We start from the raw sequence: 27,872 nt of genomic DNA, 5'->3' as shown, positions 1-27,872 counted from the left end.
CTGGGTTGGCTGAACTTCCCCATAAATGAGCGCCTGTGGGGAGTCTTGTGCAAAGAGGAAAAATGATAAGCACTTGAGGTCTGACTACAGTTTATTCACTTGGAAGTACATGAGGACAGAGGCAAGTGAGAGGGACTTGAACCCAGAGCCAGGTGTTCTGAACCCAGAAGCATGTTTTACTAATTGGATGAATGGAACAGCAGCACAGTCCATCTGTATGTCTTGGAAGATGTGGAAAGGCCCAAGCCATAGGCCTCTCATATCCTGTTCTCCTCTGCCACTAATTTCCAATAAGGTATTCATGCCACAGAGGAAATCTGCTTTTGTTCCTCATGTTCGCCTTCTGTGTCACCCATTAATGGCTGCCTCTTCTTCAGCTCCCGATGGTACTTAGCCATGAGAGATGCATAGATACAGCCATATGCTGCTGCCACTACCATCATAATACACACGATGCCACAAACCACCCCAGCTATGATGACTGTGCCAATGGCTCGGCGCACACTGACAGGCCGGTATCTTTGTTTCTGGGGGCAACCCACACTGGGATCCTCTTCTGCTTCAGGAGTTGTTGTTTTAGGCTTGGGAGCAGTTGGGGCTCCCTTACTGCAAGGAGGACCAATATTGTCCAGTACGGTAGAGCTGTTCTCATCCTCTAGCTGGGAACAGTAGTTAAACATCTCCATGGGCACCATGCGCATATCTTTCCCCCGTAGCTCCTTAGGCAGGGTACATGCCAGTTGGTCTATCTTTCCTCCTGTCCCATAAGAAAAAAGAAGCACATTCAGTACCTTATTTTGGTATCAGATCACATCAGGCTCAGAGCAATAATTCATTTCAGTGCAGCTGCTGTGGCTGAACACTTAAATATATAGGGATCGTTCCCTCTTCCTGGGGTGTAGCTTATGTCATATGCTGAGAGTTTCTAGGAGCTGCAGGTGAGAGCTGAGTGGAGGTTGGGGACCAAAGGTGGACAAACCACCCCAGAAGGAGCATAATGGTAGTACCCCTCCCCTAGCACCACAGGTGGGGGTAGCTGATGGATTTCAAACCCTTGGTGAGTTAGGGACTCCCCCTGTATGCAAAGACAGGCTCCGAAGCAGATGAGACCAATAGTGGAACCAATGATCAAGAAGGCAGTTTCTGTATGTGCTGTAGAGGGAAGTGAGGGGCAGATGGGACTCATCAACCTAGGAAGATAGCCCATCTAGAAGTAAAACTGTGATCCTAAGCCTCTGCTGCCTTGTAGGATATCTTCGGAAGAAGAAAAAGCTAAGTAGTAAACCCTACAAATCCAGTGTAGAATCCCTAAAATGGTTGGATGGCACCTTGTACACCTCTGACATCACCTGCAGCCAAGTTGGTGCTCTGCTCTCCTTTGGACCACATCAGTGAGGCCCAGGACCTCCATATATACTGCCTAGGCTTGCACCCCAGGAAGGTCACTTAGGTGCTGCTAATGCAGCAGTTTGATTTCGCCTCCCAGGGGTTCACTCCATTGTCTCTTTAGACAGATGGATGCCAACAACAAAGCCACCCACCCACCCCTTCTTTAACTGAGCATTTGGTCATTTTGAGTCAAGAAATGTGTTACACAGAGAACATTCTGTTTGGAAACGGAAGCATTTTTCTAGGTGACAAGTTTGAGACCCAAGAAAGTCTCAAGTTATGGGGATAATTGTCTTTGTGGAATATGCTGAAAAACACCAGCTTAGCTATTCTTTTTCCTGCTACTTTAGCCCTTTATTGCTTTCTGTTTCAACACAATGTAAGAAGAATGTCGTATACATTGCTGCTGCTTTTTTCCTGTCTACTAACACTTTATAACAATGTTTAACTTGCCCTTGGCCCAAAATCAGACTCACAAGGTGAATTGGAAAAAGAATTTGAACAACAATCAATGACATTACTAAGGGAGAGGGAGAGAGAGAGAGAGAGAGAGAGAGAGAGAGAGAGAGAGAGAGAGAGGAACTTGCCTGTATCAAAAAGGGTAGCCAACAATTAAAGCTCTTGCTTTTAGCTCAGGTTATAGTGTTTCAGCAGTTAGAAATATTTAACATTTTCCATCAGTAATAACAACATACTACAGTTAATTGACTCAAAGGTTACTGTTAATTAACACCTCATCATTGACATATATACTGCTGAGCCATTTTTCACCCAGATGGGAGAACTTAGATATAAAATTATGGTTGCCTGGGCACTGGCTCTATTGAAACAGTGAAATCCCCATTGAGAGAGCAGAGTTCAAAGTCCACTGTGGGAATCTTGCACATAATTGGTAGTACTAAGGTCAAAATCCAAACTGCGCAATACGACCACTGACCTTCCCTCTGCTTTGTTTGGTGTTTAGCACCAGTGAAATTGCCTTATCAAGGAAAATATCTGAATGCATTCTGTAATTCATTTTGCATTCTAGCAACTACACGTTCCCCTGATCTTTTTCCTACTGTAGTGATTTGCAGCCAGTGAATTCGGAAACTCCAAAATGATCAGATGGGCTTGACCCCTTCCTCATCTTGACCCCTTCAATTATATTCTCTTCTGAAAGTTTGGACAACTGTCAGCATTTGCAAAGAGAAATTTGGATGAGAAGATAACCTGCAACTCCAACTACAACATACGACTTTGTAACATAATACGGCAGGATTATAATGCATAGTGACCATTCTCCATATCTGAGAATTAGAATTTATGTCAGCCTGATCAGTCCAACTTCTCTCTCTTTTCTGTCTAGCTGCTCCTTTTCAGCCCTTTATAGCCAGGAAAGACTAGGAGTGCATAACCTTCAATATTGAGATTTGGACCTCTCTCAGTGGTACCTACCTCTGTAAGAGAACCATTCCATCCAGTATTTGAAATCTCTCAGGTTGCAGTCACATTCCCAGGGGTTGTCCCCCACTTGCAACTGTCGCAGGCTAACTAAAGGCTCAAAGGTCACCCTGTCCAAATTCTGCAGGCGATTTGACCTGAGGGAAAGCCAACGGAGAGAGGGCAGGTCATCAAAGATGCCTGATGGGATTTGAGCAAGCCCATTGATGGAGAGGTCCAGCTGACGCAGAAGAACAGTGTTCTGCAGAAGATCTTTATCCAGGCTCCTGATGCTGTTGTTCCTCAGCTGTAGTTCAGTGAGGTTTACTAGATCTCTGAAAATGTTCTCAGGAAGTTGGTCTAAGAAGTTGTTGGAAAGATCCAGTCTCTGGAGGGCAGAGAAATTGGAAAAAGTTTGTTCTGGCAAAATGCTGAGTTGGTTGTTGAGGAAAAGGAAGGTCCTGGTATTTGTAGGAATGTCCAAGGGGATTGATGAAAGGCCCAAGCCACTGCAGTCCACCTCTAGAGTACCACTGTTGCATTTGCAAAGGGAGGGACAAGTAATGAGGGACTCTGCTGCACAGAATGAAAGCCAACAGGCAAGCACTGCAAAAGAAAAGAGGGAGAAAGAACATGTATTAAAACATCATCATTGGTAGACTGTATGCACAGTTTCACTTAAGATTTTTGCCTTCCTTTGCAGCCAGATGCAGAATGTCTTCTCATGTCTAGTGAGAAGAATCTACCTTGTGCCTCATGCCCAGTTGGTATGACCCTATATAGGATAGCTTCTTAATAGTCTCAGTTTTCTTAATAGTCTGTGATTAGAATGATAACCAAATGAGCTTCCTCATGGATGAATCCTTGTACTGCCAGATGGGTTCCCACAGTGTGAACTTCCTTTTAGCCTTTTATGAGCTAGCAGGGCTAAGGAATAAACATTCTTACAGTATGGTGGGGTAGAAAGGTCAGCATATTCCCAGAGGGCTTTGCTGCCTGATTCCAGTGTGCTTCAAAAGGATAGATACAATAAAGCCAAGCATGATGGAAGAACAACTCAGAGCGAGAATAGAAAATTACTAACTCTTTCTAAATTATCAGAATAGTTTTGATAATATTAAATTGGACACCTTTAAGTTGTTACTTAGAAAGCAAATTATCAATTCATTGTGTTTTCTTTAGAACAGGATTTGTGGTGGTCAGAGATGATTTTGACCCCAGTACAAATTTTAAGGTATTTAGCATTTTGCAGCCAATGTCCAAAGACCCTGGTTACATATGAACTACTAAAATCCATGCCACATATCTAAGACCTAAATAATGAAGCCTGAAAGAGAAACCTTGCACAATTTTCTGAAGGTCAACAAAAAAGCACTCAAAGGATGAAGTAAAGCAGGCAATACGTTTGAAAGGTGTGTTCCCCCAAAGAAAATGCCCTTCCATTTGCTTCCTTCCGTGGAATGAAAGAATCTTAAAACTAGATGGTTTTACCTGATTTAAATAACTTAAAGGTGAATAAATGTTCCCAAAGTCAGCAGCCCTTGATCTACAGTTGAAAAAAAGCATTGCAAACTGCTTTCATTTTCTAAGCACATCATACATTTTGGATTTGGGTTAAATCCAAAACCAATGAATATGCATATGGACCTGAATACTGATACCTAATTCAAGGGCTAAATCCAAATCTTATACCTGTTTCCCACACAGTCTTTGGTATTAAGTAATGTGGTATTTGTTGAACCATTTCAGGTTCCAAACAAAGTCTGTAATCTGAAGGATTCTTAATAAGTTTCTTCCTCTCAGTTAAGTGAATTGACATCTATACAGGTCCAGCAGATGCTGATTCAAGTTTCTACCCCAACTCTCCTAACAAAAGTTAAGCAATAGGTGGTGAGGGTGGGGATGTTCTGTGGCCTCACAGTAGCCTTTCTACTAAGAAGAGGCCAGGGTCAATAGCATAGATGTTACAATGGATGCCATGAACCCAGAAAACAGATCCTGTTGGCACCAGAGTTGGTATTCTCTGTCTAGAGGTATTTAATTCCACTCAGAGTATCTCATTCTATGGATGTAGGATGATGCTTGAAAGAACAAGAGGGAAGGGAAAGTGACATGAATTGAGCAAGTGATCTTGCTTTTCTTGGATGCTTGACTGAAGTACCATATTAATTATACAGTGATATCTGTGATGATGAGAGCACATTTAGCTGCTTTGTCTACAGGGAAAGGTGAGAATGTATCAGGTAAGGCTATATAGGTGACACTCTTCTATGTCTGTTTTAGCAAATGCCATCCTTTCTGCTCTAACCCCTAGTTGAGCACCTCTGGGAAACCATCATTAGTTCTGCTACCCCTACCAGACATCTGGGTGCATAATTTCCTGAGAATTTTAATTTACAGCACAACTCTACTACTATAATGATGGCTGAGAGAGGCAGGGGGACAATGTTACATGTTTTCCTGAAGGAAACTCCAACAATATCTACTAGGCAAAAATGTAAGGTCATGGTGTGGTTAGTTAGGGATACAGGTATGGTTACTCAGGTCTCAAAAGGCAGTGTGCCTGTGAATGCTCAGCAGAGCAGGTAGGAATTTTTTGTCTCATGAAAAGTAGCATTAACTACTAAACAATAGTCTAAGTGAAATATTCAGCATACTGTATGATCTTATGTCAAGAAAAGGTAATGTTACTTTGTGAGATGTTCAGGACTGTAGTAAGATGATCCAGGAATATAAGATTAGGTCTGAGCTCAGTGGCGTTTAGAGTAAATAATTTATAATGGCAATCTAGGAAGCAAGGGTGTATAACAAAGGCAAGGCTCTTAGGCAAAAGGAAATAATTTCCTCTGTAAATATCATCGGCATCTTGTGTTCTGACCCCTAGTCTTTCTTTTTGGTGTGAGTCTATACCCCCTGCCTAGCTTAGCTGCATGTATCCTCATTAACAAAAATAACTCTCTTCATAACTCACTGCAGATATGGCTTGGTGGTTCCACTGGAGTACACTTAGACTGAAGTCCTATACTTGCTTATCCAGGAATAGTTCCCACTGAACTCAATGGGATTTACTTCTAAGTAGGTCTGCATAGGTTTGTGCTGTTAGCCTACCTCAAACTTCTATTGTTCCTGCTTTATCATATCCACATTTTTTAAAGCTCTGGAGCTAATGTCCCAGCAGGGATTGTTCACTAAGAAGACGAACAATGTGAGTTTTTTTGGAAACTATTAGTGGGAAAGAAATGTTGGTGTGTGCATGCAAATATTACACGAAACACATCAACATATCACTGCTTCCACTTTTTTCCCCTAGTGCATGGCTTAATTCAACTTCTTGAACCTCATACTGTAAGAATCATCACAATGAGTAGTTTAATGGAATTGAGCCAATATAGGCTGCTTCACAAATGACACCATCTGGATTTTGACATTTGTAAAGCTTGTGAATATAGTTAATGTGGTCTGTAACATAAGAAAGAGCAACTTAAACTTTAAGTATAGTCCTTTGCAATGTGACTATGACGATTGAATAGCCTGGGCAACGTATGACATGACTATCATGAACTGAAATGGTTTTGAGATGTGCATCACAGGTCCTCACATCATTAATTTTTCCCTGTCAGTGTTTGGCCTTCTCTGTACTGCAAAATAATGGGTGTTATATTTTTAAGAGGGCAAAAATATTAACTTTTGTGGGTTGTTGTGATACCAACATATACAGGACTGACTGTGGGAGGTGATAAAGGTTCCTTTGCATATTGGGCATCCTTCAGGCATTAAGAGCAAGTTGGTACCCACTCTTTTACCACTCTCAAGCCTGTTCAAATCACAACCTGTAACCACTAATTATTATTATCTGCAACATGTGAAAGCACCGTTGCTTCTTCCTTTGGCATTACACTTCTTGTCATTCGTAGGGGGGGGGGAAATCTGAGCACTACACTCACTATTGAAATAAAAACACTCTCCCTTCCCCTCACTGGAGAAATAGGGGACAGCCTCCTGCTTAGCAAACAACCTGGGCAGTACTTACAGCTAGTTTTTCTCCATCTCAGGGAAAGCCTGTTGCTCCACCAGTAGCCTCCACTCAGAGACAGCATGATGGTTACTGTTTTCCCCGTGGTGTCTTGTGCCTGCCAGCCAGGCTGGCACACTTTCTTGCAGGAATGAACAGCAGTCTGATGAATCTAGAAGGTAAAAGCAGAACAAAAGAGCACATGGCTATCAGGGGTCTAACAGAATCATATATAGGTCTGGGAGAAACCTCACTGAAATTAACTGGCTTTACTATCAGGCAAGGTGAGACATCTTTAGTAATTTTTTAAAAATAAAAAATAAATAAAATAAAATGTGCTCACTGAGGATTGGCAGAGGGAAAAGCATCTCCAAAATTCTGCTAGGTATGTGTAGGGAAGTTGGAGCAATTTTTCTGGGAAATCTGAATGCTCAGAGTAGGCATGGTGCCATCTTGGAAGTGCTTCTCAACTGCTGGTGAAGGGGAAGGCCAAAAAGATGAGATGAGGTGGCTGGCAGGGCAGTGTAGAAAAAAGGCTGAAAGAACTCTGCCAACCCATAGATATAAGAAAACCACATTTTAATGGACCTTAATCAGAAAGCAATATTAGATAATGAACAAGGATTGTTCATTGCTTTGAAATTGGCTATATCAGTGCAGGTGTACTGGAGTTTTTTAGCAGAGAAATGCATAAAGGTAGATGGGAGGGGTTTAAATTGCATCATTAATTACTAATCACATAACAAATGATATCCAATTTGTGTGTCCAACATTCCTTGTCGCCACACATAAAGTGCAATGAATTGCATTTACGAAATATTGCAGTTTGATAGCAGAAAAAATGCAATGTTGCTACAACAAAAGAGTAAACTTGAGGGAAGATGTGCAGATTATGTGCAACAAACAAGAAACAATTATGGAGGAACTTGCACAAAAAGGCCTGAAGTAGCCTCTTTCCACTCCATGTCTGGCAGTATTGATTCGATGCAATCCCTCTTCTGCTCTGTGGGGAAAAACATTGCTCCCTCTAGGAAACTCTTGAATTCTCCCTGTGCCTGCTTTACATGTTTCCTGTGTGTGTTAAGTTCAAAGCAGAACTAATAAATCACACATGGAACTGCTTGTTGGAGGTTCCTTGCTAGCTAGGTTGAGGACATCCTCCTAATCATCACCCCACTTTCCCCACTGCAAATGCTGTCCGATGCCCACACACCCCTAAGACATATAAACATTCCCACTTAATAAATGGTACCATCATGGCTAAATGTAGTAGAAATACATTGTATAGAGTCATGGTTGCCTCAGTTAGTTTGCAACAAGAGAAATCCCAGTGCCAGTTTTAAGCCTGTTCAGAAGCTAAATCTTCTGACCTGAACATCCCGCCTCTAATCCCAGATGTGTGTAACTTCTCACTGGCGAGAGGAAACCATTCTTCATGTGATTAGAGACACCCTAGAAGCTGGTTCACAGTGCAGTTCAGTGGTAGAGCATATGCTTTGCATGTAAAAGGTTCCAGGTTCAAACCCTGGCATTTCCAGGTAGGACTGTGAAAGACTCCTCTCTGGAACCTTGTGGCCAGTAAGTGTAGATGACAATGAGATAGATAGAGAGCGGTCTGGTGGTATACATTTCCTATGCTCACCATCTGATGACCACAGCATCAAGTGATGACATGCATGTGTGACTTGGGCTGTTGAAGGTTTAACGTCACAGACCTTTCATGCCACTTCATATACAATGCTGTTAATTAGTTCAGATAGTCTTCTGATTTTCAGGTGTATGAGCATAGCTGTCAACATTTTCATTTTTTAAGGGGAATTCCCTTATTCCGAATAGGATTCCTCTCAAGAAAAGGGGAAAGTTGACAGCTATGATCAAGAGATGCACATGCACAGGCTTGTGTGAACCAGTGCTAGGATTACTTTATTCAATCCAAGGCTACTTCACATGTCCCCAGCATTAGGAAGAAGTTGGAAGACTAGACCTGGTGAACCGCAAATGTATCGCCTAGCCTACCAATTTCTGTGTAGTCAGCTGTGGTGCTGCACTGAAATCAGGGCTTCAGAACCCATTGGGAGAAAATAAGTACATAAAATGCATACAGTCATGCCCCTAGGGACATGCTTGGAGCTCTTTTGTGCCGCTAAGCTTCCCTTCCCCCTCATCCCTTCTGGGTGACAAAGCGGGGGAGATGCCTGCAACAGGAGTTCCCATCTCCAATTTTGAGGGGAGAGTGCTGGTGGTTTATACAGATTTAATTTTGCAGCAGCTGAAGAGCAAACAAATGAAAGCAGAGGTATGGGGGTTGCAGGAATTACATTTTAATCTAAAGGAAGTGTCTGTATGTCAGAGGAGGTGAGCATCCTAATTAGAAACCCCCAAGATAATCAGTTTTATCCCCTGGTGATTATAATGAGCCACCATGACAACAGGTTCTCCCCCTGCCCTTTAGCTACCAAAGAAAGGCAGGGGCAGGAGGGGTCACTGTTTCTGGGAAGCGTCATTTACCGCTCCTCCTGCTGCTTTTTCAGATTTATTCAGGGGGAAGCTTTGCAGCCCACCCACTATTGGCTCAGAAAGGGCGAGAATGCCCACTAAAATCCGGCTTCTCCTCCCTCCTCCCTCTTTTCCCAGTTCCTCCCCGCCTGCTCTTGGAAAATGTTATGTCTCCCTTTTGGCTTTATTTTTAGATTTGTATAATATGCCCGAAGCTCAGTCCGTGTCCATCATTTTCCTTTCCTCCTCCCTCCCCTCATTCATTTATTTTGATGGGCAATCAAATCCTCCCAAAGGCTCTTAAAATCACACAGTACAGAGGGCGAGAGGATTTGGTGTGATTCGTGAAAGCTGTTGAGAGAGATAATCTGACACGAGGATGCCGAGGTGAAAGATATTAAGAGCGTTTACAAAATATCTGCCTCCCCCCCCCCCACAAAACACACACACAAACCACATTCCCAAAAAGAGAGAGAGAGTTGGAATCTCTCCTTGCACTTCCTTGCAAAAGGGAAAGCCTCAAAGCCCTTTGCGCCTGCCAGAGCTCAGGGCTCCCACCCCAGTGCTTTTAACCAGCCGCTGGAGCATCCTCTAGATATATTCCTTCCCTCTCCCCCTTTTTGCCAAGACACAGCAGGAGCACTTACCTGGAGATGCTCTGCTTATCAGCCTGGGCTCTGGCCAAATTCCACCTTCTTTCCTCTCTTTCTCTGCCTCCTTGACTCCCAGCAAAGAGGTTTGCTCCTCTCCGAGTCTGTGTCCTATTTAACTCCCCTACCCCACAGGAACCAGCAGCAGAGTTAAGCTGACAGCCACAGAGACTTAGCAGGCTGCGCTGGATGGCTGGGCTGGAGAGTTGATCAGTTTCAAATCCTGTTGTGGAATGATCCTGTCCTTCCCTCCCTGAGGTATTAGGAACTGCCTGCCACTCTCTTTGCCTCTCTCATTCCCACCCCCATCGCTCAGCCTGGTTTTGCTCTACAGCTGCTGCTCTGATGTTATCAACAATCCACCTGTACGGCTGGGCTCAAGTACAACCAAAGGGACGTACACCTTTCAAAAGGACAACTTAACAATGCTGCTACCTGATTGTGCTGAGGACGTGAGGGCAGAAAACATATTTCTTTAAAAAAGAAAGAAAAAAGAAGCACTTGAGCTTGACTGGGAGCCATGCCAGTCTTTAGCCACAAAACTCTTTCCCTGACTCCTATGTAAATTGCCTGTTGTTCTTACTTAGGGGTGGTTTGCACATATCCACATTTCTCGCAGCATCGTGATGGCTTGTCTGTGTGAATGGGCTGTCACAGATCACACATCTCGTTTGCATCCTTCCTATTACCCACACAACACCTTGAACACAATGTTTTTCTTTGGAATGTCAGTTCACACAGCTAATATTTATCAGTCAAGTGCAAAAACAAAAAAAAGGTGATGTGCAGGAATTGAAGAAAAGGCATTTTGCATGTTTACTGAGATACTGTTCTTACTTCATATGCCCCAAGGCTGTGTACTTGCATTAAATACGGGTTCCAGAGCTAACGTCTGATGAATCTTGGCTCAAATCAAGCCACGTGGAGAGCTTTAGCTGCCCCCCCAGCCACTGAACCCTGAAATCTGTGTTCAATGCCATGACTTAGATGGAAATCTATGAAGAAATAACAGCAAAGAAGTTGCTTCTGAGCATGTGCAAAGTGCATTTCCTATACCTTTGAATCATCACAAAAGTCATCACATTCTTTCTCTTTTCCCCCCTCCCTCCCTCCCTCCCTCCCTCCCTCTTTCCATATGTGTGGGCATCCCTGTGTGTGCTTCTAGATTAGAGGATTTGACCAATTTGAGTACCATCCCCTTTTAAGAAACTTTTTCCTGAAAGAGGCTTCCTTTAAAAAAAATATGTTAAGATCTATTTCAACATCAAGATTAACTACAACAGAAACATTTTCTGGAACGCATTATACATAATTAGCAATCATTTGGGAATGATAATATTCCCTTATTTTAATTAATAGACTCTTACATCCATCATCAATTTCATCTATCACTCATGATTACTATTATTATACTACTTTGAAAAAGTCTGCATGTAGAGTTAATAGATCATATCCTCACCATATATTTAAAGCACTTTTAAAGTACATGATTTTCACCAAAGAATCCTGGGAACTGTAGTTGCTAAGGTCCTTGGAATTGTAGCTCTCAGAAGGGTAAAATCAGGCAAAATATAACCAATATTATTGTTTTTTATTAGTCTGAGAAGTAATTGTGCTTTGGTTTGGGAGTTAAATATCTATTTAATATTCTTGTTTTACCAACATCATTCAGACGCCTCATCAAAATGTATCTATTGGAAGAAAAATACCTTTAATTATTTTAGTTGTTTCTTTCCAGAAACCTAGAGTCTTTGTGCTCTTAACAATAGCACGAGAGAGAGAAATTCAACAAGCACACCCTTTTTCTAGATCAGTGAGGGAAACTGTGTCTGTTGAATTCCTGCTCACAAACTGAAGGCAAGTTGGGATAGCTGACATGATACCCTCCAGATGACGTTGCATTTAAAGTCTCATTAGCCCCAGCCAGCATGGTCAATGGTCAGGGCTAATGGGAGGGTACCATGTTCACTCCCTATGAGTTAAAAGGAACAGATCCATTGTTAGAAAAAAAATGAGAGGTAGCAATTCTAGTCCTCACCCTAAAGCATCTTCTGTACCACTGCTCTTCGGTTTGTGGGTCAGGAGGGACCTACAAATGTGGCATGAGCAACTTGATCTCGGGTGGGTCACAGCAGAATCATAACCGCCATTTTCTTTTTTCTGTATGGGATTTTTGTAAGGAAAAGTGGGGGGCAATGCATAAAAGAGGATTGTAGCAGGTACAACTTGGTCGCATTTACAATGCATATTGCATTTACCAAGGTTTCCTTTTCTATACTTTCCTGATACCTGGCAAATGAGAAGCAAGCACAGGAAGATGAATATGTATGATTAGAGAATTAGGTCCCATGTTTTAAGTTTCAGTTAAAGATGGGTCTTGGGTTTGAAAAGGACTGCTACTCTTCATAATTCTCCTCCTGTGGTTCAGTGGTAGAGCATCTCCTTTGCAAGCTGAAGGTCCCATGTTCAATCCTTGGTGTTTCCAAGTCTTAGTGTATATAGCAGGGGTGGCCAACTCCCAAGATCACCCCCATTTTGGGGGATTCAGGTCAAAGTTGTTGACCTTCTTTTTTTAGGAAGGAAAGCCCTGTTTTGGGTGGTTCAGGTCAACATTGTTGAGCTTTTTTTAGGGGAGCCAAGGTTGTTGAGATTCTTTGGGAGGAGCGTGATCTACCACAGACGTCCGGTGATCTACCGGTAGATCACAATCTACCTGTTGGATGTGCCTGGTATATAGTATTGAGTTAGATGGACCAATGCTCTGAATCACTATAAGGCAGCTTCCCATGTTCCTGTGTTCGCTGGTGTGGGTTTTTAGATTAAACCACGCAGAGCATGTGGTAAAGTACATCTGACCCTCATTGGGATTTGAATGTCTAGATTAGATATTATGTTCTGATAAATCAAAGCTAATGCTGCTGCTGCTGCTGCTGTTATTTATTAATCACCTTCCACATATATGTCTCAAGGTGATGTATAAAATATAAGCAAAAAGGGAGAGCAAAATAATTATAAACATCACAGAAAATAACAGCAGTCTTTTTTTAAAAAATAATAATCCCACAAATAAACATGCAAATAGATGCCCCTGGCAGCATGAATTACACACTCCAAAACGTGGGATTGTGGCTTTAAAGCCCTAACCTGTTTTGCTATCTCAAATGGTTGAGCATGTAGTTAAGTATTACTGTGCAGTGACATTTAAGTGTGTAGTCACATGTCCCTGAACAGACACAGGGTATCAATCTGGGAAAAGTTATGTACAGCATAAGACTGAAATCATAAACATCTTATGTAGAAGTACCCTCCCTTAAAAGAAATGGGATTTATTTCTGAATAAATGAACTCGGCTTAGATTTATCTGTGTGGGCATAGGTGTGTGTGGAGCCCAGTAGTGGAGTGGGGTGGAGCCCTGGGTTTAAATGAATAGATCTGCTGTCATAATATGCATTTTAAACCCTCATGAAGATTCATGTTAGCAATTGAGATAGGTTTTTCATTATCTTAATTGTATTATTCTTTACAAAATGTGCTTTCAATGTGTGCATGTCAGCAGGCTCTCTATATAATCCATGCCTGTTTGCAAACATATGCGTTTATAACACATACACAAACTTTCCTCCACATATTTCTATCAGTATAATGTAATGTCTATATTTGTCAACACTGATATCATAATCTTCACTTATTCTAGTTTCTGTGCTTCATCATATCTAGTCTCTGGACTCTCTCTGGATTCCTCTTTCCTGAATATAAAAATGGTCAGATCACTTTGACCTGTGGTTTGTCTTAGCACAGCATATTTGAATTTTGGCTGCCAAGTGTATTAAAAAGTCAACTCCACTCCCGTCCTCTCAGTCTCAACAATTTTAGATATTAGAGATATTCAAAATGTTTGGTTGGCTGCTGTAGGCACCCTAGCTAATAACTGTTCACATTTGTGTCCTTCATGAATTCCTAGAGTCATCAATCATTCTCAGTTACATTATTGACCTCTACTGCCTCTGGTTTTGCAAGTAAACTTTGTTCTCTGTGTTAGTGTTCCATTTTCAATTATTAAAAATAAACATATTGAAAATATTTTACAGTTTTTAACCTTTTGTACCCTTGCAATATCTCCATTAGGTAAATCTCTCCCATTGTCTGATCCAGTGAGCCTATAAACCTTCAGGGATTTACACACAAGCTGGAAGTGCAAATCAGTTTGATACACACACACACACACACACACACACGTGTGTGTGTGTGTGTGTGTGTGTAACACAAAATGAATAATGCCTCATAGATAAAACAGGCATGAAACAAAGCCACTCTTGCACTCATCTCTCACCTGTAGCTCCTAGAAGCTGTCAGTGTGCAACAGCAGCCACACCTCGGGAAATCGCTTCGACTGGCTGGCTAAACCAGGTGAGGGTAGCTGATGGGTCTCAAACCCTTGGTGAGTTAGGGACTCCCCCTGCATGCAAAGACAGCTTCCAGCAGTTTGAGTGGACAAGACCAATAGTGGGTCCAACTGTCAAAAAGGTGGCTTCTGTCTTGTGGGATATCTTTAGGAGAAGAAAAGGATGAGGAGTAAACCCTACACAAATCCAGAGTGGAGTCCCTAAGACAGTTGGATGGCACCTTGTACAACTTCTGGCATCTCCTGCAGCCTAGCTGGTGCCAAACGTATTGCTCTGATTGCCTTTGGACCACATCAGCGAGGCCGAGAGGTGGGTCCAGGGCCATCACACACACTGCCCAGGCTTGCACCTCAGGGAGGTCACTTAGCTGTTGCTAACACAGCAATTTGACTTCACTTCCAGTGACATACTCCATTGTCTCTTGAGACTAACGGGTGCCAACAGAAACAACAAAAGATAGCCAGATAACCAGGAGCTCTGTGTTCAAAGTGGCATTATATTAGCCTCCAAAATTACAGCAGTAAACGGAATTTGTCAAGTGTGCCGAGTGTATGTCTGTTAGACTAGAGAAATGTAGCTCATAAGGACTGGAGCATATGCCAATATCAAAGAGTGCTTGAGAGCTTATTCACACACATCAGTGAAGTCTTTCTCAGTTGCTGTAGCCTTTTAAGAATTCTGCTGAAGAGTTTGGCAAGTGATAGAGGATGCTTTAAGGAGATTATATCCCAGTCATATTCTTTCTCTCTTTTTCTCCTTCTCTTTCCCTTTCTTCCTCCCATGCATATACAGACATTTTCAAACTTCTCTGAATTTTGCAATAGAATTCTCGGTTCAAAAACATACCAATAAATGTATTAAAAATAAATCTTTTGATGTAAAAAGGAATATTTTAGGGTAAAATGCACACAAAAATGTATCTTGTGAAAAAATAGACATTAGAAACAATAGACATTTTAATGAGGTTTTAAATAATTACAGATTGAGGTGGAAACATGATGAAATAGAATGACAAATGGCAAAATGGACCCTGACAAAGAACCAGGCTTTATCCACCTCAACTCTGGAGCAATGTTATGTCAGGGCTTCAGAGACATTGTGGGGAAATTAAAATGAAGCCACTCAGAGGAGTGTTGAGTTCAAGTGGCTATAGACAGCATTTTTAGTCAGTGGCTAGGTAAACAGCCGTCCTGAGGGCTCAGGCCATTGGCCACTGCCCAACAGTATTAACTGTGTCTAAGCATTGGTATTCGATTATTGGATCATGATCTAGATTCTATGTGTGCTACCTGGTGCTAGTTTAGGACATCAGCTTGTCTAGAGCCCTCTCTTTAATTTTTTTAAATATAACATATCCTTCTCATTCCAAAGAGGAGGAAATGTGCAGATAGCATTCTGTCCAATATAAGAATAATGTTCTCTTCTGCCTTGCAGCCAGCAAGGGGAAACTACTGTTTAGGGAAGTTTTAAATGTTTGATGTTTTGTTGTTGCTGTTGTGGTTGTCAAAGTATCTGGTTTGTAATTATTTTGAAGGCTGACTGAAATCTGTTACTCCGTACTACTACATGTGTATGCAATTACAACCGACTTTTTACTCTGCTAATTATGAAGCCATCACATTTCCTCCTGACCAAGGCTATGCTTTACAAACACAGGGCTCATCCACACTTAGTTTTTGCCCCACACTTTCTAGGTACAGGTTTGTTCTTTAAAGCTTCATATCTGAGCACTCCCCCCCCCCCGAACCATTGCTTTCCCCAGGAAAACTTGCCATTTAACGCTGAATCAGAACAAATGGCAATTCAGGTTATCTGTGGATTGCTGTTCTGATTTAGCAGTAAAGAGTGGGATTTTACAGGGAAAGTGCTCCCCCCCCCCGAAAAAAAACACACGCTCTGACACAGAGCTTTAAAAAGTGGACCTATGCCTAGAAATGTGGCACAAAAGGAAGTCTGGATGGCTCCTAAAGAGAGATGGCTTTGTTTTGGGGGCATAACTGCAGAAGGGTCATAATTTAGGAGGGCAGTGAATAAGCTAAAATGGTCACATTTTCTCCTTTTGCGTGACTGAGGAGCAGGTGCATGTACTGTTGAAGCAGCAGAAGCAGGGGACAGTAGGACACAGAAGTCTGCCATGTCTGTCCCCAGCAGAATTTGTTGGGCTCTCAGACTCAGAAAGGAAATGGAGGCAGAACAAATGAGAAAGACCACTCTTTCGTGGCATGAGCCAACTTCCCCAGTTTTTGCGGCATTTGCCAGGAAAATGCTAAGTGAATGTGCTAGATTTGCATAATTAGCTAGCAGTTTGCATAATGTGCAAGTTAGGCTTTCCAGATTTGGGGGGCTGGGGTGCAGCAACCCCAAGTATATCATCTCGCATTAAAGGGTACATGAATGGTGGGTTCCATTTAGCATGGTGGATCATAAGTTCTGCAGGCCTGACTTAGTTGCATCAGTTGCTTGCTGGGAAAGCGTAGCAGTCACCGTGACAGTTCTAGTGCTAATGCAGAATTTGTTTTCCATAATACTGGGCTCTGTGAAGTTGCTGCTTGGCTTGTATTTTGAAAAGCATCACTGAAATACTTTGATTACCTTGTTTCTGGGCAAGGCCATTCCATTCATGTGGTCTTACCCTAACCTGTTCCAATGAGAGGTGTAATACCTCATGAATAGGCAAAGCAACATGATGTAGTACCCACTAGTATTGTTTAATATGAGCTATTTGGGGGGACTATTTGAGGTTTATTAATGTCCAGCCTCCTCACTTGTCCCTCAAGCTTTGGGCAGTTTACAATTTAAAGCTAATAGGTATTTAAATAAAAACTGATAAGCTTTAATGTCTAGCTTCCTTTCCTGTCCTTCAGGCTTGAGGCAATTTATAACTAATAAGCATTCTTATAAAACCAGGCTACTCTTTAAAAATTATCCTTAAACAAAGTGTATTAATGCTCATTAAATTGTTAAGTGTCCCAAGACTGAGGCATTGGAAAGGAGACTAGACTTTAAAAATAAATAAATGTTACCTTCCTATTTTTGGAAAGGGGCCACTTAATATGAGCTCCAAGCCAGGAAGTCCCTAGTTCAAAACTCACCTCAGCCTCAAACTCTCTAGGTGGCCTTAAGTGAGGCATCATTTTCTCAGCCCTTATTTGTAATATGTGGATAACAGTACTGGTTTACCTTACAGGGTTATTGTAAAGACTGCTGAGAAAATATAGCTGAAGCACTTTAATGCACTATATCAGTGCTGTTGGCAATACTCAAGCAACAAGCCAGTGATGAGATCAGGCCCAGTGTTAAGCACCCAGTATACTTGAGCAGCATCAAGAGTCCACATGTCCTGGAAGAGTCCACCATTCCTCCCCTCCCCTTTCCCACCATCAATTGGGCCCCCCTAGGAGCATTGTGCTGGCACTGGCAGTGCCATGCAGGTGACAACACTGTTGGTGAGTGTGATGGCAAAACCTACCTATGAACTAGCCAGAATCCATGGAAAAATCTCTTGTGATGCTTTCAATAAAGCTATAAGTCATTCCCAGATGTTCTTCCAAATGAATGAAGATGCAGAATCTGCCAGAGAAACTGTTTGTTGTGAGTTGCATTCCCAGTTCTGCTCCCAGGGGAATGCTTGAAGGAAGGAAGTTTCTGATCCGTTCTACCTTTGAATTAACAGTCCATATGCTCATGTTAAGCATGAACATCATCATTAGCTCAGTAAACCATTGCGCTAAGGCATTTAATTAGAAATGACAATCCTCACCATATCAAGCATTTCTACAGTCTTCTAAAAATTACATCTAAGTTCATGCCATAATTTGAGCCAGCGCTCACTCTGAGACTTTTTTAGCACCAGCTCTCAGTTGTGGAACATCTGGTTGCGTATTAACTCTTGGTTAATGCCACTCTATAACCCTTTGGCATTAAGGGTCAGGTTTAAAGAAGTAGAAAGTAGAATACAAATGATTTAAGATTTACATGGCAATTCATTTTTAGGGCCTCTGATTTGAGTGTTCAGCCTGACACCTCCAATATTTAACTCCCCTAAGCAATTGCAATTCCATGGTCATCATATGGATTATTGAATAACTGAGTAACTGACTGGGTGGATTATTGATCCTGTTTTAGTGAAGTCCTCAGAATGGCTCAAAATTTTAATGAATTGCAATTAATACATTAAAAGCAATACACTCAAAACCAAGCAAACTATAAACAGACCACCTGGGGCAAGAGAGGGCAGCTGGTGTTTTTTGTGTCTGCTTCCCTCTCTCTATTGTTTATTTTAAAATTTAATTTATATCCTACCCTTCTTCCCAGAGGAGCCCATGGTGAGAAACACTAATGTGATAAAACAGGTCAAATGTCTAAAAATACCTAAAAGCAATTCCAATGTAGATGGAGACCAGGAAAGATTTCCACCTAAAAGGTTTGTTGAAAGAGGAAAGACTTCAGTTGGTGCCAAAAAGACTACAGAAATGGCACTAATCCTTCCCATAGTGCCTTACTACTGATTTACAAAATCTTGCCATTCAAGACTTGTCATTCCCTCCTTGAAACCCAACCAGAGCAGTGATGAGGAAATATTGGAGGTATCTAAGATCAGAAAAATAAGTCAGATCAGTTGCAATGTGGAGTCTTGAGAGTCTTCCAGACTTAAGTTGAAAATCAGTGTCCATTTGAAGTCTTCTTGTTTCACTCTGGGCTCCTCCAGGTTACTTGTTTATTGAGTTTTCATCTTGATTTGCTTGTACAAAGCTTGCATGGAAATTAGATTATAACCTGTCTTTATTGACCTTTTATTCTTATTTGTTCTTGAGAACACTGTGTGACAATGAGCCTTCATCCTGCATTCATCATCATTTCTTTACGCAGTGTTTATACATCTTCCTATTAATAATTTGTTCATTCTACATTTCAGTGCACTCTTTTTAAAAGTGGATTTCTTACACTAGGGCAACAGAACGGCTTAATCACTTTAATAGCACAAGCCATAACTTCCCAGTATGCGTTTAAATCCCAGTCCAGAATAGTGTCAGTCTGGAGGCATCCCCTTCTTCCACTGTTATCTAAACTCTCTCCAAGAAGTAGCCTGCTGAAATGTACTCCCCATGGCATATGAAAGGCTGGTTACAACTGTTTGTCATCTGAAACTCTTTTTCAAGATATAGGGATTCCGATTCCAGAGATTCCCAGACTTTTTCAAAATGGTGGCCATCACAGCTCCTGAAGAGTAATGGTGACAAAGAAGCATTTACCAGGGCAAAAAGGACTAATCCAGTGTGCTGTGATGGATGGTGGGTGAGTCAGATTGGGAATAACAGATTCTGTTGTGACTGAAACCCAGAGTAACAGGACAGCACTAATTCTAAGCGCTAGCATAGAGCACATGTATATATTGTTTAGTAGAACAGAGGCAGCTGAGTTGGACAAGTTACTGCTTGCCTTCCTGTTCAGTGCAGAGAAATACGATTCTCTCCATCCCTAATATGGAGAAAAAATAATACCCAATGTGAATCAGGGTGAGGGATTCCATATGAGATTGGAGAAACTGTTTTCAGTTCTAGCCAGGAACAGTTGCATGTGGGTGGCAGCTTATCACCAGCCTTGCCAATTTTAATCCAAATCCCAATTTTTGTCTCTCTCAGCTGCAGAGGAAAAGGTCTTCTCCATAGGCACTTTAATTTTCTACAGAGGTTAATCATATAGTCAGTAGTGGCTCAGGGATTTAATCCCCCCTTGTTTAGCCCCTTGACAGAAGGTTTGTGTCCATTCTGAGGTCAGCAGAAGTGATGGAGAGATCAGCTTTCTTTGCACAGCACACTCTCTATATTTGCCCATGAATTTATTTGGGAGACTTTGAGCACATGCAGTTCCTTCCCCCATTTCTTCCTTTGGGGGATGAGGTGGCGTTGCATGTTGCAGTTAGGAGAAAGGGCTGTCGCTTGGGAACCCTAGCTCTGGTTATATCATTTCCCCACATAATTGTACTAAATTCTCAGCTCTGCAAATGCTAAGAGGCTTTTCTTTAGTTTAGTGCTATGTGTAACAAAAACGGTGTGGGGGGAATAGGAAGAATGTGGTGAAATGACTTTTAATTGTGGCTTTCAGATTATGACACCTATGAGAAGAAATAAGCCTCAGGAACTCTGAAAGTAACGGTCTACCATTTACTGGTGCTTTCTTCTATTTTAGATAAAATTATTTGAGCAATGTAAAGCAAGTGAGATGAAACATTTTTTGTACCAACAAGTGTTTAAAATGCGATGTTCTGTTTTTGGCTGGATGTCTGAGGTGGAGTAGGGGAAGACAGGGAGATTTCTGTGCCATGACTTCAGCCCATCTTATTCCATGACTTTGCAGAATTTTTTTCAGCTCCCAAAATTGAGTGAGAATGTTAGAACTGACAAGTGCTGAAAAGTTGCAATGGATGCAAATTTCAGTCTCACTTGTATTGCTACAATTCAACATTTATTTATCACAGACTTTTGCTCTTGACTGCATAGAATATAAAAAGTAATATGACCCCAGCTTATAGGACTTGCACTAGCTGCAATTCAACAGTTTTCTTTAAGTAACTGTGTAAGTAACATAGCCAGTGTGTGGGAGTACAGAAATTGTAGGATTGGAAGGTACACCAAGGGTCATCTAGTCCAACCCCCTGGGGATTGGAATTTTGGGTTCCTTTGACAAGGCATGCTACACCTGCCCCACTGAGACTGCATCCAGAAGGTGGTGGTAGGTCTGCCATGGGGCGCATTGCAGGAAATTGGTCTTCAAATGTACATCAGGAGTACACTTATTGTTCATGAAGACAAGGACAGATTTAAAGAAGGAGCAGTGTGAGAAAAGGGAGAGACGGTTCAAGCAGTGCCTAAATCTGGGCTTCAACTTTGATATAAGATTTTAGATTAAAATGCTTTAGCCCTTCATTTTTGTTGCCTAGTGTTCAGTCTACTAGACCACACCTTTGCCCTGTGGCACATTTGTTGTTTAGAAAACTCCTGCTGCGACTTCTGGCACTGTGTCTGAGCTTGGAGGCAAATAAGCAGATTTCCATGACAACACCTGCCTGTTCTTATTAAATCATACAGGGGGGCAAGCAATTCCAGAGTCAGAAAAGCTTCATATAACCTGTTCCCTTTATGCATGTGGCATTTCATGCTAGCATATCTCCAGTGTGCGGTGCAATATATAAAGAACACTGACTGCTGTGCAGAACAGAAAGGCATAGATGGCAGAATGAGATGGCATAGATAGGAGCAGAAATGGCATGTGGCTATGTGTGGACCCTTTCTGTAGTACATATGAAAGTGTGGTTTTTAAATCAGAGAACAAATGAATATTTATTATGTACCATAAGTCATCACAGCAAGAAAGGGAATATGAATCAGAAAGTGGTGGTGACCCAATATGAGCCTTGGGAAAAACAAGACTTCCAACCCCCATTCCCAACAAATATTCTTACTGCATTGCTTCTGAATTCTGATTTGAAACTCGGGCAGCCATTCTGAAATATGACATAGTACTTATGAGGAATCCACTTATCCTTAAGCAAAAAAGCATTCAATATATCCATATTCTTTCAAATTTCTCACGTCTATTTACATGGATTCTTGAAATATTTTGACCACTTTCTTGCACCAAACAAACTATTATTGTGGCATTTTAGTTTTTTCACACCAATCCATTTTCATTCTCCCAAGCAAAGCACTTATCTGCCTTTAGACTACAGAACCCATGCTGTGCAATCACAAGAAAACTTTTGATGTGTACAGCCTATTGTTTATGCTAGTTTAAAACAGCGCAAAGCATGATGCAATAGGCCACAAAAACCTTTAGAGTTTTTCCATAGTGCTGTATTATCTCTAGCCCCTAGTGATAGGCCATTATTTATTACCTGCAACCTCATATCTTGTACCTTGGGAACTCCAAGAAAGCAAACAATCATAGCAGTTCTTAAACTGGTGGTTAAAATAATGCAGTTCTGAAAAATTCAGTCTGTCATCTTGATCCAATTGTATCCAAACACAGAAGAAAACCTTCTCCTTGGTATCAGGAACTACCATGCAAAATCTGGTTGTGATATCTTGACAGATGTCCAGATACAAACAAACAACTTTCCGAAATGTGTATTAGATTTATTTATTTATTTTACAACTTCATGAACTGCTTCACAGCCTGAAGTCATCAAAGTGGCATACAACAAGATAAAAATGAAATGCAACACATACAAAACCTGCTAGTTCTAAAAAACAACAGCCCAATAAAACCATTTCCACAAATTCTAAAGCAATACAACAATTCCTACAGAGTCGAAAAACAATACAATTTCTACAGATCTAAACTTAATGTTTGATAAGTGACTGGGTCACATAAAGCTTTCTTAAACAAAATTGTCCTCAGTATATGCATAAATATCATGATGCCAAAGTGCTAGTCACTAATCCTACTTCATGCATACTCGGAAGACTTGCTGCCAGGAAGAATTTGGGGGAGGGAAGGAAGGGAATCCCAGTCAACACAGAATCATAGCACTGGAGAAAGATAGCATCAACCTCCCATGAAAATAAATATAATCAATTTTTTAAAGCAAATGGCCACAGAATGGTAGGGCTATGAGGAAGGAGCTGGTATTCACCTTTTTGAAAAAGAGATAAAAGCTCACACATTTGAGTGAGGCCATGTGGGAGCAATTAAATTCTTGATAATTAAACACTCTAAAGTGGTCAGATATTGGTGCGGTGGGTGGGAAACAGTTGTGTTCCACAAAGCATTCATAAATCTGGTGAGTGTGCAAGCAGGGGTGTGTGTTAAACATAACATTTTCCAATGACAGAGTTGCAATTTAAATATCCCTGTAAGCAGAAATGCATCATTAAAAGGATACATGGCTTCTGCATATTTGAGGGGCAGCTGTTTTCCTACCAAAAATTACAAGAGAAAAAGGCCCAAATGGTTCTTTGTTACATATGGCACTTTCATTTCTGGGAGCAGAACTTCACAATGAGAATCTTGACACTTTGAAAGCTTTCTAGTTTATCAATCCTTAATTCCAGTATGCTTCACCCTAGTCCAATTGGCCTCACTTTTCCTGTCTCCCATCTGATCAGAGTTAACAGCATATGAAAAGCTGTGAGCCATTTTGCCAGCCAAGGAGAAAGGCAGTTTCGGAAGAGTGAGCGAATAGCGAAGGGCCACACTTCAGACTCGAAGTCTGTTAGAAGCTGGATAGCTGCCTCTGTGTTTTGTGGGGGCTTCCGCGCATAAAGTCATCACCACAGACATCAAGATATGGAATAGCAAAAGATGTCAACAATAATATGGCAGCCACTTTTCATTCCTAAGGGGTTTTTTAAATCTGCATTTACAGCTGCTAGCAAAGTTCCCAGAGGAAGGCTCACCCTCCTCCTTAAATTGCACTATATTTATACTGAACTCTGAAAAGGACTTTTGCTTATTCCTCTTTCTGCCTCAATTAGCTTCATGAATTTGCTTCACTTGATTAACCGCTGTGGTATAAGCACACTGCATGCCACAACTCGGAAGAAGCCTTAAGCATCTCCAGCAGGTTCCACAGGGGACATTCTAGCCCCCCAGAGTGTTCCTTGAGATGCCTGTGCAGAACCCATGTGATACACACTAAAGCCAACTGCTTCAGAAGGACAATTAAGAGACCATCAGGGAAGTGGGAAGTGCTTTGAAATGCTGCCATATGGCTCATCAGAATGGATCCTCTTTCCTCACAGCCCATGCCTTCAAGGGAAGTGCCATGACTCAGTGGTGCATGATTTGCATGGAAAATACCCCTGGGTTCAACTCCCAGCATCTCTACATATTGCTGCAGGAGCTCCCTGCCTGAAATGCTGGAGAACTACTGCCAGTCAGTGCAGACAGTGCTTTGCTAGATGGACCCAATGGTTAGACTCAGTGTAAGGCAGTATCCTATATTCCTAATGCTTTGTGAACTGGCCAATGTATCCAGGTCTCATATTTTGAGACTCCACAAGATTGAAGTATATAAAATGCTTGTGGATGCTCCCACTTTGCCAGTCCTGAAGGATTTGTCTACTTTTAAGAGACTTAGACTGCAATCCTGTACACACGTACTTGGGAACCCAACTACTTCTGAGTAAACATGCGTAGGATTTTGCAGGTGGAGTTATATCTTCACCACTAAGTTTCTGGTGGGTGCTACTGAGGGCAATTTAGGACTCTGGCTCCAATGGAGAGACTGTAGCAGGACAAATTGTACCCAGGAAAAGAATTTGTACCCTGATACCAAAATAAGCAAAAGAGGGCCTCATTTATGTTAGCCTTCGGGGAACAGAGGGGCTGCTTGGTGCTGATGTGGTTATTACATCTTCACACATGCGATAACTGACTTCCTCTCTTCCTTCAGTACTGTCATCATATACCATATGCTTTCATCTAGACATCACCCACCATTCCATGTTTGAGTTTTGACATGTTCACACCTCCTACCACAGTATCTGAGTGCTGCAGAAGGCTTAGAAAATAACTTAATGGAGGTTTGAAATATTGAAAGGGAGACATCTTATTATTAAGGAATCATAAATCCTAATTCAGTGCACTAGTAGGCAGGCAGTTTTCAGAGTGAAAGCAAGTATATGCTACTAGGAGACGACAAAATTGTTTGGGCTTTCCTCTATGCAGATCCTTTATCTGGATTTATTTTAACTGCCTTGGGTAGAATGGTGACTGCTTATAGTGTCTGCAATAATGTCAATCTGGGATACAATTCCCTCGGGCCCTTCACTCACTTGAAATAATCCACTAGCAAACATTGTTCATTCTCGGCAGTTGCAGAACAATCCAGTCTTACAAAATGGACCCTAGCAGCAAAGCTCCAGAGCAAAGTGGTCTCTGCTTCTGGAATGACCTCAGCTGACAAAAGAGGAGGAGCCCCTAGTTTTCTGACCTTTGTGACAAATCTGTCAATGTGTTCTATAGTGTGCAAAGTATCCCCCTTTCTATTGTATAACAGCACCTTGGACAGCATCTGTCCCTGCTTCCCCAGCTTTGAACCAACTCCTAAGTTTTTTTCCCTGAAATTCACAAGTTGCAGAGAATTATTTGAGGGTAAGATATACTGACCCTGTTTGCGACTAGATTTATGACTAAAACGGGACAGAACCCATTACCAGAACTCTCTCAAAGTATGGGGAAAGTTCAGATCCAGATTTTTGAAAGGTGGCATGGTAAACAATGGAGGGGCTTGTCCCTTGTGGCAAGCAGGGTAGTGCCCCACCAACCTTAGTCTGCCCTCAACCACTTGCCTTTTTACTTAAAACCAATCCAGTGGGTAGCATTTCCTATTGGCTGCCTCCTCCTTAATCTCAGTGTTGCCCTCGATAAACTCAGCAGAGAGAAAGATGGAGACAAAACTAGAATTAATTGGCTCTGGCTCCACCCACTATTGACTTTCCAGCCTTTTACTGGTGGTGAAGAGGGTAATATATAAGCTTGGAAACCCCTGTTTCAATCTGAAATATGAGCCCATTAAAAGAGGCCACTATCTCTTAACCTTATCGTCCACCTCACATAACATGGCTATCATAATACTGGCCTACCTAACAGGGTTGTTCTGATAGATAGATGATAGATAGATAGATAGATAGATAGATAGATAGATAGATAGATAGATAGATAGATAAAAATAAAAAAGAGGCTCTCAGTGGGTGAGGGTCTAAAACATTATTATTATTATTATTATTATTATTATTATTATTATTATTATTATTATTCCAAACTGCAATACCATAGAACAACATTTCCATACGCTGCATGGTAAGTAGGTCTAGAAATCAGCTGAGGTCCAAACAATTCCTACTTTAATTTTAAAATAAATAAAGACAGGCAATGAAATGGATGCATTGTGGCAGGCTGCTGTGAATAAGAGATGCATGTGTGCGCCCTGTCTCATTCAGCACACACATTTCTCTGATCTTGTTTGCGCGCACACACAAACACACACACACACAGGCAGACACACACAGAGGAAATGATTAGAAAGCCCTCCCCTCCCCCCTTTTTCTCCCTGCTTTTCCTCTCAGTGCCTCCTGCTTTCTTCTGAGTAAATCCTTCCTATGTATCAAAAACTACAAAAAGGTAGCCTGTGCCCTTTTCCTCCCCCTGCTTCCACCAGCATGACACCTTCACAAAGGTTCACTGATTTCCGGGACCAGCCTCCAGGGCAGCAGTGGGAGGGGGGAAGGGATGAGACAACTATTTTTGGCTCCTCTTGCAGCACGGCATCTCTTGGTTCATGTTTTGTAGCATGATTCTCATGTGGTGCATCAGTGGAACAGGGGCACAAAAAAACAAATCCAAGAGAAAGTGCCTTATCACATTAAAATCTTCTTTGCTGGCATCTGAACTTTCTATGGACAAGCTCTTAGTCCACAAACATACTCATTTTTTCTTCCTTCGTATTCCTTGTCCGTATCTTCGTTTTGCCCAGCTTTCTTTCTTTCTTTTAAAGAAGCAACTCAGTCTAGAAATTGTGCCTATAAAACTGTCACTAGTTAAAGTGGTACTTCTCTCCTCCCTCCACCCCTCTATTTCTGGGCAAGTTTCCATATGAAATTGTTCTTGATGGGAATGCAAGAAGATCCAGTATTCAGGGAGATGGGGTAGGCATAAGCAACGGCGATCCAAACTAGTGACCCTCACAGTGCCTATTCTCTGAGGCTATAACTATCTTTGCCACTGAGGAAGCGTTATGCCTTATCACTGGCTGGCAGGCACTATTTCTTCCAGCCCTCTGCATCTGACTTTGATTATCCACAACTATCCGCACTGGACTCATCATCACCTGCCACTCTGTCAATCAAATGACTGGTCCGTGGGTTTGGTCATTTGTGTTCTCCCTCAGAATTGCCTTTTCATGCACACAGAAAGTGAGGGAGATTGATCCATCAGCCTCGTAAATCCCTCCCTAAATCAGTGAATACCCTCTGGACAGAATGGCAAAGGGCAGACAAGTGGAAGCAATTTTCCCAGCGGTCAGATGGTACCACAGAGACAAGATCCGCTACTTACAGTTCTCCGCTGGCTGGGATGGAGTCTCTTTAGAGTTGCCAAACCCTGTTGTGGGTATCCCAACGTTTCTGTGCAAGCGATGTGCAGGCAGGCAGGCAAGCGTTCGTAAAGCGCCGCTCGGCATCATCCCCCTTCGCCCTGCATGATGCCAAGACTCTGGAACCATCGGAAGTGCAGCAGTGGAGTAAAGGGGAGATAGCTGTGTGCAATAGGGCCGGCAGTCAGCTGAATAATCGAGAAAGCGCCAAGTGGGGAGGAGAGGGAAGAGAGGAAGAGAGAGGAAGAGACGGAGCAGGGTGGAGTGACAGCTGGGGGTACATCTGTGATGACAGCAGCAGTGCACACAGACAGAGAGGGGGGGAGCATGCATGCACATTCAGACACACAGGCTCACCCAGTGAGAAGGAGCCGACCCAGACAAGCAAGCAGAATCTACTCTCA

General features: G+C 41.9%; 2 protein-coding genes across 3 annotated transcripts in view; one reads left to right on the top strand and one right to left on the bottom strand.

The window, feature by feature from the left end:
* CACNA2D4 (calcium voltage-gated channel auxiliary subunit alpha2delta 4) overlaps positions 1 to 27,872 on the top strand; it is a 162,658-nt gene that overhangs the window by 93,450 nt on the left and 41,336 nt on the right. The window lies entirely within an intron of this gene.
* LRTM2 (leucine rich repeats and transmembrane domains 2) lies at positions 74 to 27,714 on the bottom strand. 2 transcript variants are annotated; one of them, XM_081927328.1, is made up of 4 exons: positions 27,432 to 27,714; positions 6,842 to 6,995; positions 2,827 to 3,417; positions 74 to 757 (listed from the first exon to the last, which is right to left on the bottom strand). In XM_081927328.1, the coding sequence occupies exons 2-4, from the start codon at positions 6,906 to 6,908 to the stop codon at positions 300 to 302; spliced, it is 1,116 nt and encodes a 371-aa protein (XP_081783454.1). In that variant the 5' UTR covers positions 6,909 to 6,995; positions 27,432 to 27,714; the 3' UTR covers positions 74 to 299. The 2 variants fall into 2 exon arrangements, with proteins under 2 accessions (XP_081783454.1, XP_081783455.1); XM_081927329.1 differs by lacking the exon at positions 27,432 to 27,714 and adding an exon at positions 9,967 to 10,086.

Source organism: Podarcis melisellensis (genome assembly GCF_964234715.1).
Source record: "Podarcis melisellensis genome assembly, chromosome: 10".
Lineage (NCBI taxonomy): Eukaryota > Metazoa > Chordata > Lepidosauria > Squamata > Lacertidae > Podarcis > Podarcis melisellensis.
This window is presented reverse-complemented; position numbering and strand designations above follow the sequence as displayed.